Source organism: Magnolia sinica, chromosome 19 (genome assembly GCF_029962835.1).
Source record: "Magnolia sinica isolate HGM2019 chromosome 19, MsV1, whole genome shotgun sequence".
Lineage (NCBI taxonomy): Eukaryota > Viridiplantae > Streptophyta > Magnoliopsida > Magnoliales > Magnoliaceae > Magnolia > Magnolia sinica.
This window is the reverse complement of record NC_080591.1, coordinates 44,827,261-44,839,408: the sequence shown is the minus strand read 5'-3', so window position 1 is coordinate 44,839,408 and position 12,148 is coordinate 44,827,261. Positions and strand designations below refer to the sequence as shown.

The 12,148-nt window shown below is 39.6% G+C and overlaps 1 protein-coding gene across 3 annotated transcripts in view; it reads left to right on the top strand.

Annotated features, from left to right (window-relative positions):
- Positions 1-11,914, top strand: part of LOC131234347 (ABSCISIC ACID-INSENSITIVE 5-like protein 5) — a 37,718-nt gene extending 25,804 nt beyond the window's left edge. For all 3 annotated transcript variants that reach the window (XM_058231159.1, XM_058231158.1, XM_058231157.1), the window contains one exon: positions 11,421-11,914. Coding sequence is in view for 1 of the 3 variants with exons in the window: in XM_058231157.1 (XP_058087140.1) it covers positions 11,421-11,501 (81 nt within the window). In the remaining 2 variants the exon portion in view is untranslated. The remainder of the gene's footprint in view (positions 1-11,420) is intronic.
- Positions 11,915-12,148: the final 234 nt, after the last annotated feature.

The following is a 12,148-nucleotide window of genomic DNA, read 5'->3' as shown; positions in this document are numbered from 1 at the left end:
CTTCACCCTCACCTTGATTTCCAATTAGCCTCTCCTGCCCAAAAGTTTTAAGGTGCCATTTCTCCTCCATGCATTAGCCATTTGGCAGAAGGTGGTATGCTAATCACCAACTTTGAGCTGAATAGATTTTTAACTCCAAGAAATCTCTTTCAGTGTTAGAATATTTGCCAATTCTAGGTTAATCTCTTCGCTCAAATTTAGCTTCCAAATTCTTTCTTGAGATTAGAAGGGGTGATTCTCTCTAGTGACTTCTTTTCGAGACGGCAATCAATCCTTGTATGTTGATTCCGTTAAAGAAACACTGGACCAGCAGCACTTCAAATAACTAGGGCTGTCAAATGGGTGGTTTCATGTTAGGCCAAGCTCCGAGCTCTATCCAAGCCCAGATCGCAAAGTATAACTGATACCTGAGTCAGGCCCAGGCTCTGATGGGCCAAAGTTGCTCACCAAAGCCTAGCGTTGTCATCCAATTCCATTAAAGATCTAGGTTGTTCCTTAGGTTTGTGTTACCGTGCATGTACCATGGCCAAAAAACGAGGCTGGCTCGATCATTAATTGGATTACACATATCCAAAGTAATGAAATTTGTATTTATATACACACATACAAACATACATATAGTGTAATGGTCTCCTGTGAGCAAATGCCTAGGAGACCTTATTTGCGGTGGTCGGTGGCTCGGGTGAGCCCACCTTGATGTTTATGTGAAATCCCAAATATCGGCCCTAGAGCTGGACATGAACTGAGGTAGCTCGGTTAACTCGCTCGGCTCGGCTCGAAAGCTGGGTTCAGACGAGCCAAGCTGTTTAATTGTGCTAAAAAAAAATTCGAGCTAAGCTCGACTTGGCTCGGCTCGAAGCTCGGCCCCAACTTGACTCGGTTCGGCTCGGCTCTCTCTCTCTCTCTCTATATATATATATATAGAGAGAGAGAGAGAGAGAGAGAGAGAGAGAGAGAGAGAGAGAGAGAGAGATGCTCACACACAACTAGTTGGACAATTAAAATTGGTCCAACTAGCTGTGTCATTTAATAAGTAGTTAATGTTAATAAATCTTTTCATATGATCGATGAAAAGTAGTTTGTTTGGGTGGGCCCCATTGTAGCATTAATGTGAAATCCACCCAATCATTAGGTGAGTCACTGCATGTTAGACCCCATGCAAAAAAGAGTCCCCCCATCCTTGGTTTACGTGAACCACACAATTGAAAAAAGTGTAGATAGAAAGCTCACCCCCTAAGCTCTTTCTCTTGGTGTAGCCCACTTGAATTACTTATGAGCCTGAGTTTTGGGTACAAGGCCTAAAATTTAGTGGGACAACTAATGGTTGGAATAGATTTTACATTCTCATCATAGTGGGCTTTGTAGAAATCAAGATTGGACATCTCTCCCAACTATTTCAATTGGTATGACCAACTTAAATAATTGATTAGCTTGATTTTATTTTTTATTTTGGCTCCAAGCCCAACATGACATGATACATCTAATGATCCCAATGGATCTCTTGAACATATCATGGTGGGCCTTTTCAAAAAATGAAAGGTGGACGTCCATCAAACCATTGTTAGTTTCCATAAAATTGTTAATTTCTCTCGAGAACAGTGATAAGTGGATTAGGTGTTATGCAAGCAACAACGGCGGTGAGTGTTTCTCTAGCAATATGGCCCACCATGATATATGTGCTGTATATCTAGGCCGTTAGTCAGTTTTTACATATCATTTTAGTGCAATTGCCTAAAAAATGAGGAAGATTCAAATCTCAATTGGACCACACCATAGGAAATAATGGATGTTTAACGTCAATCATTGACACATTCCTAGGGCCCACAATGATGTTTATTTTCCATCCAACCTGTTCATAAGGTCACATAGACCTGGATGAAGGGAAAACAAAAATCTAAGCTTAGAGCTCCTGCCTGGCGGGATTAGTACCTAATGCGAGTTCCTGGGCAACGATGGAGGCGTTCGTTTCTAATGGATGTAGCCAAAGTCGTCCTCAGCAACTTCCTTGGATGGGAAGCTAGGTGGGGCACATCGTGATGTTCGTGATAAATCTATCCTATCCATCTGTTTTTCCAAATCATCTTAGAATATGGGCCCAAAAATGAGGCAGATACAAAACTCATGTGGGCTGCACGATTGAAAAAAAAAAAAAAAAAGTGGGTAGGGAATTCCTACCGTTGAAACCTCAATAGTCCACTGTGATGTATAATTGCCGTCCGTATCATTCATGGTGTCATCCCTACTAGGATGGACTGAAATTATATAATAATAAAAATTAGCATGAGCCAAAACTTGTGGCCGCATGAATGTTTCAACGGTAGAAATTCAATCCTCACATTTTCTTGTCGTGTGGCCCACTCGAGTTTTGGATCTATATAATTGTTGGGTTCATGTCTTAGCATGATCTAGAAAAACCGATGAGCAAGATAGATTTATCACAAACATTTGAGTGGGCCCCACCTAGCTTCCGGTTACAGCCGGATGCATTGGGCTTCCGTTTCCAATAATACAGGGAGAGAGCATTAATAAAGGAGAGTGGGATTAAATGAAGAGAGAGAAAGAGCAGGATGAGGAAGATTGTATTAAAAGAAAATGGAATATTTAGAGAAGTTATACGCTTGTGATTTATTAGGGAAATCTATCATATGTGTAACAAATTCGGTTCGTTAAATAGTTATTATGGTCCCTTATAAGTATATAAGCATTTGAAATATATAAAATATTATTTTTCTATTATTAATAGTAAGATATTCTTCTACGAGAAAATTGTATTGTTAGAAGATTCAACTTGCATGTGTGGTTGAAGTGATTAGTATTATTTACTAATATTTTGCAAATAAAATTGAATTAGTATGTCTTATTTGATAAACGAAATGGATATGTGACGTGTTCCCATTGTACCTATATAAAACTTGATGCCATGTACCCTCTCATAAGGAGGCATTATATGTGAATAAAAAGAGGTGTTTTTTCATTTAATGCACGGCTAGTTGGACCAACTAGTTGGACCAATTTGAATGGTCCAACTAGTTGTGTGTGAGCATTTCTCATATATATATATATATATATATATATATATATATATATATATTGAAAACCCATCATACGTGATGTGGATCCAAAATCTGAACCGTCCATGTGAAGCAGCACCTCATGAAACCCCCCAGGCCCAAGTTTTACTTTGATCCTAAACTTTGGTGGGCCATGAAAAATGAAAACAGTTTCCTCCCTTGATTTGCATTTCTCTTTGCTATGGCGCACCAGAATTTTAGATCAGGGTGAAAATTTGTCCCTTGGGGTTTCATGGGATTCCGCATCACATGGACCGTTCAGATTAGACGCCCATGACCCGTGTGCAAAGTTGTGCACGTGCGTTGGTGAGCATGACTCTCTCTCTCTCTCTATATATATATATATTCTCTCTCTCTCTCTCTCTCTCTATATATATATATATATATATACACAATAACTTGAACTCGACTCGAGCTGGCCTGTATGGCTCGAGGACCAAGCCAAAGCGAATTTGAGCCAAGGTAAGCCACTGGCTAAACTGAGTCGAGCTTGGCACAACTTGTCTTAGATTGGCTCGGTGTCCAACTCTAATTAGCCCTATCCATGATTCAGGTGGACCACACGATTGGAAACAACGTATAGGGCAATGCTTAACCTCCAAACTGTTTCCCTTCATGTGACCCACCTGAATCGCAAATGGGCCTGATTTTTGGGACCTAAGCCTAAATTTTAGTGAGGCATCTAATGGTTGGAGTGGATTTCATATAATCATCATGGTGTGCTTTGAAAAATGTCAACGGTCAAAGTCTCTCCCAATTGATTTCTTTGGTTTTGTCCACCTGAATCACAAGTCGGCTTGATTTGTTGGTTCTATACCTAACTTTGGTTGACTTACCTAATGGTTGAAGTGGATTTTATGTAATCATCACAGTGGGCCCTGGAAAAATCAAGGGTGGATGGCCCTCTCCTAACTATTTCCCTTAGTATGGCCCACTTGAATCATGGACCACCTTGATGTTTGGGCCTTGGGCCTAAAATGGACCGATGCATCTTTTGGTCAAAGTGGATTCCACATTAACATCACAGTGGCCCATCCGAGCCCAACCCCACTTTGCACACACGGTCTCCTGTGGTCTTGCACGCAAGAGACCTGAACACTGTGCGTGCGTGTGCGCGCGTGCGCGCATGTCGAGTCCAACCAGTTGGACCACAAGGCATGGTTGGTGATTTAGGTACCTTAGGACAGATCTTTTGGTAAATCTCAGTTTTGCATTATATGGTGATTTTTGAAGGACTTTTCGGTGGGGTTTTTTATTTTTATTTTATTTTAAATTTTATTTTATTGTTTTTCCATATATAGGAAAATATTGGATGAAATTTCATCTTTAATTCCTGGTTTATACAGGATCTGTTGAGAAGATTGCTTGTATCAATATGGTTCATGTGATAATTTGGGAGCTCCGAGTGGAATAATTAAGATTCATGGAGTATCAAACATTCCATTCCGATGAAAAACGACCAGAGTTCCAGTTGAAAACGCAGATGCAGCAAAAGGAGCCGATGGTGAAGAAACGACAGAGAAGATGGTCTGCGACAATTGAGTGGCCCATGTGGAAGCAAGTGCCTCACCGAAGACTTGTTGGGCCATAAGCAAGAATGATAGAGGATAGTTGTCCCATGCAGGCAATTAACATGAGAGGATCCTAGCTGTCGAGTTAGCTAGTGCACGAAACAAGAGGGTTCGATGGCTCTGTTGTAATAAGCTAAACCATCAAATGAGGGGTCCCAGGAGGTGTTCTCAAGCTTGAAGGCAGGGCAATTGGAGTGGCAATTAACATTAAAGCTAGTGGCAACTACAACTAGGGTACACATGCCAATAAGAGGAAGTGGGCAGGAGGACAAATGTATGGTTTTAGAAATCCCAATGCAACAGGAGATGCCAGATGGTGCAATAGAGAAACAACCATAGGTCGAGCTAGACCCATTATTTTCACATATTTTTGTGTACTTGCACAACGTTTTAGAAGGAAACGTGTAGGATGCCCAACCTATTGATTTAACAAGTCCCCCTGGACTCACTAAATCTGCTACTTAGATGTTATCTATACTCAAGCCTTGACAAGTGCAAGTGGGTTTCAAAAACTAGGACACCCAAGAAGGTTTCGAGTACCAGGGGCATCAAGCAATTTTAAAGAACTGCTTTGGGAAAATAGGGGACAACAATAGTTTTAAAGATTAAGAGAGGCAAAAAGAGATTTAGGAAAGTGGTGTCCCACAAATGGGGGGAATAAGCTAAGCCTGTCTTTAGAGCTGGCACAACCATGTCAGATGCATTATGTTCCAAACCCTGGAGCATTTGGTGGACCATACTCAATGGTTCCCTCAAATACTTCGATCCAAGTTTTCTTCTCTTAGCCTTTGAGGGGAGTCAACTACTCCCATCTTCCTCGGTACAAGAAAGCATTGAAGGCAAGGTTTGAGATAAAGGTAGAGAACTAATATGCATAGAAGTGAAGGGATCTATATAGGAAGTGTTCCAAGGCGTTGCTAGAATTGGTGGAAGGGGCCTATCCTTTGCGGCCAGCTGGACGTGACCCAAAGGAGGCTGAAAAACTCTGACAGTGACCACCGTCTTCTGTTGTGCGGTAATGTTGGTGGTTGCGTAGGCGTTGAATTGCATGTCAACCATGGCAGGGGCCTTTAGGTTCGCCTTACTAGAAGCCCGAGCCTGAAATAGAACTTTGGCTGTTGAGTAGCCTTGTTTGACAGAGGCTTCTTGGTCATTGAATGGACCTTGGAGTTGCCACTTTGTTTATTGCTTTTCATTATAACGTATAGAGAATAAAGATAAATAGCTATGGTGTCTACCAAAAAATGCACCCTGTTGAAAGGCTTTCATTAATATGGGAAGAAAATTAAATTCCATACTATGGGTCTCGAAGAAACTGGCTAAGGTGGTCAAGTTGATAGAACATCATTAGAATTCTCAACCAATGGAAGGGAAATTATAGCAGTCCCGAGAAATGTCTCCAAGAGAAGAAACCAAAGGGTTCAAGGGAGCTCAAAAGTCTGATCTCCTCCAACAACTTCGATTCAAGAGGGCCTGAGAGGTCGAAGGCAAATAAAGGGCTATCAACTGTAGTTATTACTCAATGAATAGTCATACCGTGGAATGTGAAAGGGCTGAGCAGTGAGGCGTGGATGCTGGCAATGAAAATACTAGTACAAGGAAATTAGACATTCTATTACTACAAGAGACTAAGGAGGAAAACATGTCAATGACCAAAGTTTGGGAGACATGGGTTCAAGGAAGGTTCTATTGGGTGTTAACGTAGGCAAAAGGTTGATATGAAGGCCTATTGAATGTATGGAAGTCCAACATCGAAGTTCGCACAGATGGTCGTTATCCAATCGCCTATGATTGGGCTTTTGTTTGGCACTGGTTACTATACTTATGTAGGTTCGACACAACTTATGCCTAGTGACAATGATGATCATGATAAGTCATCCGTGGGTTTCATTGACATGATCTTTCCCTCTAGGCGATGGTTATTATGGATATGCAGCAGTTGTTCCATATGCGTTGTTGGATGATGACGATGTAGAGGTGACAATTATTGAATGGTTTGTAAATTTTTTTGTATTTATGCATCTTTTGGATTTTGACATTACCAGTGTTTAAATTATCGGCGATAATATCGAATTATCGCCGATATTTTCGGTATCGGTTGCTCATCGATAACGAAAACCCCAAATTTCGAATCTCTACTAGATATCAACGAGATTTTGCCGATTTTTTTTTTCGATTTTCCGATAAAAGGCGAAATTTCGACATTGTCGGTGATTGTCTGCGATAAAATCGAGCATATGTCTAGCCTAAATACTGGATTTTTTTTTTTTAAAATTTAAAAATAGAAAATACCTTTTGATGAGTTTTGGAAGATCTTCGGTGGTTGGATTGTGGATCAACAACTTCGGTCTTCAAAAGTACGAAATAAACCCACGAGTCTTCCATTAGGGTAATGAATTTTAAAAATCTCAGCGAGTTTTCTGTAAACTTGCTGGATTTCTGTAAAAAAAATCTCCATTTTTCCAGTGAGAATCAACGTTATAGATGTTTCAAACTGGATTTTAGTGTTAAAAAAGGAAAAGGGTTTCGGTTTCCCTTCTCTTATGGAGGATTTTAGGGTTTCTGCTTCTCTTTGTTTACGGAGGATTTTTAGAGTTTTAAAAGAATCGAGTTCCCTTTTTAATAAGGACGGGCGACGACTCTATAGGGCCCACCTCAATGTGTGAATTGTATATCTACGCCATCCATTGGTTTTTCCATGTCATATTAGGACATATGCCGACATGGAAAAACGAAGCATAGCCAGATCTCAGGTGGACTACACCACAAGAAACAGTGGTCATTAAATACCCACCATTAAAAACTTTAAAGGGTCCACCGTAATATTTATTTCGCATGTAAGCTGTTCATAAGGTCGCACAGACCTGGATGAAGGGAAAACACAATTATTAGTATGATCCAAAGCTTTCGTGGCCCACAAAAAGTTTTTAGTGGTCAGTGACCATTGTTTCTTGTAGTGTGGTCATTGGTCCACCTGAGATTTGGATTTGTTTCATTTTTTCGGCTCCTGTCCTAAAATGAGCTAGCAGAACAGACGGACAGTGTAGATATACAACACATATTGAGGTGGGCTCCACGGCCAAGTTCTATACCACTCTGTTGATGGTTCAGCGGAAGCGGATTGCATGGTGTGCCACGCACCAACCTCTATTGTGTGTTGATGCCACCAAGTTCTATGGGCCCCACCATTATTATTATTTTTTCTATATCCAAACCGTCCTTCCATTTCGCGAGATCGTTTTAGGGCTTCAGCCCAAAAATGAAACAGATCCAAATCTTAAGTGGACTACACCACAGAAATCAATGGGGACAGTGATTCCCACCATTGAAACCTTCTTAGGGCCCATCATGATGTTTATTTTCCATCCAACTTGTTCATAAGGTCACACATACCTTGATGAAGGGTTAAAAACAAATATAAGATTGATCCAAAACTTATGACCCCTAAGAAATTTTCAGTGGCTGTCATTCAATCCCCATTGCTTTCTATAGTGTGGTCCACTTGAAGTTTTGGATATGTCTTGTTTTTTGTTCAAGTCCTAAAAATATCTCGCCCAATGGACAACGGTTTGGATATAACATGGATCATATTGGGCCCACAAAACTTGATGACGTCAATATAGAGGATGGTGGTCTGCGCACACCATGCAATTTGCTTCCTATTTCTTCAGCCACTCAACGCCTTTCGCAGGAATTTCATGCCTAAGAAGTTAGGTGGGGGCCATGGGGCCCACCATGATGTTTGTCAGAAATCCATCTCGTCCATTCATTTTGCCAGATCATGTTAGTTCATGGGTTAAAAATGAAGAGCATTGGATTTTATTTATTTATTTATTTATTTTAACAATCTAATAAATGCCCACCAACCGAGATACTTAGTGATTAAAAAAAGCTTAATTTGGATTCATGATATGGCTACGTAGGGTACCATAACTTGGACAATTTAATTTGACACGTGTGTGCCATGTGTTCAATTTCTAAGTGCTTGTATATAAAATCTATTTTTTATATTTAAATAAAATAAATCTATTTTTGAGATAAAATAAATTATTTATTTATTTCTTTAAATAGGCCCCTTGTAGTCTGATTTATTACGTGATGAGGATGGGCTAGCCTAATGGGGCCTATTAGGACCCACTGGGGGCCATTTAAAGGAAAGTAAAGGATTACATTATTCATTTTTATTTTTGGATTTACTTTAAAATATTTTTTAAATATAAATTAATAATGTATTTAATGAAAAAATATTAAAAAAACCTATCTGTATGGATTATGTAATGAATAGTTGGATTGATGGGTATATGGGATGGATGGATGGTTGGATGTATAGATGGGATGGATGTTTGGATAGATGGTTGGATGTATAGATGAGATGGATAGATGGGATGGTTGGATGGATGGATGGAATAGAATTTGGATGAGTTGATGGATGGGTAGATAAATGGATTGGATAGTTGGATGGATGGATGGATTGATGGATGGGTTAGATGGGTGGATGGATGGGTGGGATGGTTGGATGTATAGATGGGTTGGATGGATGGTTGGATAGATGAAAGGATATATTAGAATGTTGGATTTATTATAACAGCATATGCTTTTAGGCCTCATTAAATTAAAATTTTTTATACTTTTATTTATTTATTATTTATTTAATTCCTAAATATGCAAATATGTGTATTTAGACACCTCCTGAAGTTTCACTAAAAAAATTCACCCTTCTTCCCATGCTCCCCCTCATTTCCGGTTATCAGCGATATTATCGGTGATAACGATATTTTATCTTTATCTCTGGCCAGCGAAACTTTTGGCGATACCGACAACTCGAACACTGGACATTACTTTATCACTTATGAGTTATGATTGGGGGTGTCAATGGGTCGTTAGGGTTGAGCCAATCTCTGTGCAAGCGTAGCTCGCATTTATGAACGCAAGTCCAAACCTAGCCTGAGCCCGGGCAGGGCACGTGCTTGTGGTGTACCCTATCTGTTAAAAACCTTTGGTTTTCCCCATGTCTTTCTCACCACAACTAATGTTGGGGCTCCGAGATCGAAATATTTGATGGCGGTGATCGTGTTGCTACTGCTAGACCTCGAAGCATCGACTTTGCCGCCCATGGCCTGTTGTCTGGCCTGAGCATCAGAGTGACAAGTCCCGGGGGGGGGGGGGGCGCACGGGGATGTGTAAATTTTGAAACGGCTTTTGGACAGCTAAGTCCTAGCTTGTCCCACTTAATAAACGGGCTAGAGTTTTAAGCTCGAATCTAGCTTGACGCCAGCCAACCTGGCCCATTGAAAACCTTAGTTATGACTTATGTGTTCATTTTATACTTCATAGTTTCATGCATTAACATCTATGGTTGTCTGAATGTTTGTGGTAAAATACTTTCCCATCATTACATTCATGCTCATATAAGGTTTGTTTGTTTGTTTGTTTTTTTTTTTTTTTTCTAAGAGATCACAAAAGAATACAAACTACACAAACAAAAAGGCAAACAAGGGTGTAGCCACCTTGGCCGCTTTAACATATGGAGCCCAAGCGAAAATGAGACCCTTAATGATAAGAACCACCCCATCGATCGAAGCTTCCTCATTCCTAAAGCACCAGCCATTTTGTTCTTTCCAAATGGCCCCAGAAGATGGCCATAATGAGAAGTCTCCCAATTGCTTAAGCATCTTTACCCCCACCTAGTTATATGAGCTTGGTACGGTAAAAGCGGAGGCTCATGTAAGTTTATTTACATTGAATTATTGACATTAAATATTTAGAAAATTAAATATATGAGTTTTGTAGTCAATCTAAACATATCAGGTTAATAGAATCATTAGACAACCCAAGGCAACATTCTACCAAAGAATGGACTGTTACACCATCAAAAAAAAAAAAAAAAAAAAGGTACTATGTGAAAGCTTCTCAAATTTTGGGATTTCCATGTATTTCTTCGGATTTTTTGCTAAAAAAAAAAAAACAACCATTATGGGGCCATTACATAATGCTTTGAACAGTTGTCATTATGGCCATCACTACTGTTAATGAATACCTTGCACCAAACGATTCACTACAATGACTACGCAAATCGACCACTACAACACTCAACAACCAACTCTCCAAAGAAACAAAATAGGACTAATAATGTTTAAGGTTTCTTTTTTACTTGAGGTCATAACCTACCGCCATGACCCACAAGAGAATGTATGTTGATTCCTTGCATGTGGAAGCATTCCAGAGATAAATGGTGCTTGATTTAGATCACTGATGGCAAAGAATCAAAAGGAATACACAATATACCCAAACTCTCTAAACCCTCCCAAAAGATTTTTTTTTTTTTTTTTTTCCATCTTGTTGTATGAGAAAAGCCTTATAAAAGGACTTTATGGAGTTTAAATAGAAAAAATAAAAAGCAAAACAAAGAAATAAAAGGAAAATTGGATAACGTTTCTTGATCACCATAACCTTTTGGATTGTATGATTCATATTAGAATCCTATGATTCTTCTCAGTGGTCTTCTGTGTGATTCGGTCTAAACTGCACATTTCAAATAGTATATCGTTCAGTTTTAAGACAGCACGTGGGCCCCACTCTTCCCTGTCACTTACGGTCGAACACTACATGATCATTCTGTATATTATTTATTTACCTACACTCACCATGTTCTACGCAAGGATGGCCGTGGTCATTAAACTTGTGTATGAATATGGACATTTTGAAGTTGCAGACAAGATTTAATGGCCACAAGATAGTAGCTATGTACTACAAAACTAACAGTGAATGGTTTTTACAGCTCATGGAAAATCTCATACCAGTGGAAGAGAAGCGAAGACCACCACGAAGACTTCGGAGAACTCATTCTCTGAGTTGGTAGGTAGAATGCAATTCATGAAGAAGAAACAGGTGACAAAGAAATTCCCATCTAAAAGGTGACAGGTGTAGAAACTGGTGGCTTAACGGCAGTGTATTTATGGTAGTCTCTCTCCAGATTTTTGTTCATAGGCATTGTTGGGGTGCAGTCTCTCTTCCTTTTGTAGGACTTAAGGGAGCTCAACCAATGAAAGATTGGGGGGGGGGGGGTTCGAAGTATCTGAAGGTGGGTTTTTTTCATCATCGTCTCAGTAACCAAAAGATGTGGGGTTAGCAGGTATATTATATGCACATTGCTGTTGGTTATCAAATATCTGTTTCCCCATTTGTAGAAAATGAGACCTGAATAAACAGCCTTTTGGCAAACAGTGACCTTTGTATTATGCTTTTGAATATTCTATAAAATTATATTCCTAATTCGCAAGAGCCTGCAAAAAAGAATGTCGATATGTTTGGTGGGCAGCTCATCATAGATCTTTTGCTGTGAGAGGGCTAAGATGAGGATGAGGGAGGTTTGAAGATCAGCAGTCTTTGACCTTTTTCCATTCTTCCACTAAATATGGACCATTGTACCTTTTGCCAACTGTCATTTTTCAAGGCCTGGAAATGGATTTTTGTCTGATCTTTGATCACACAATTCTAACACTCCCA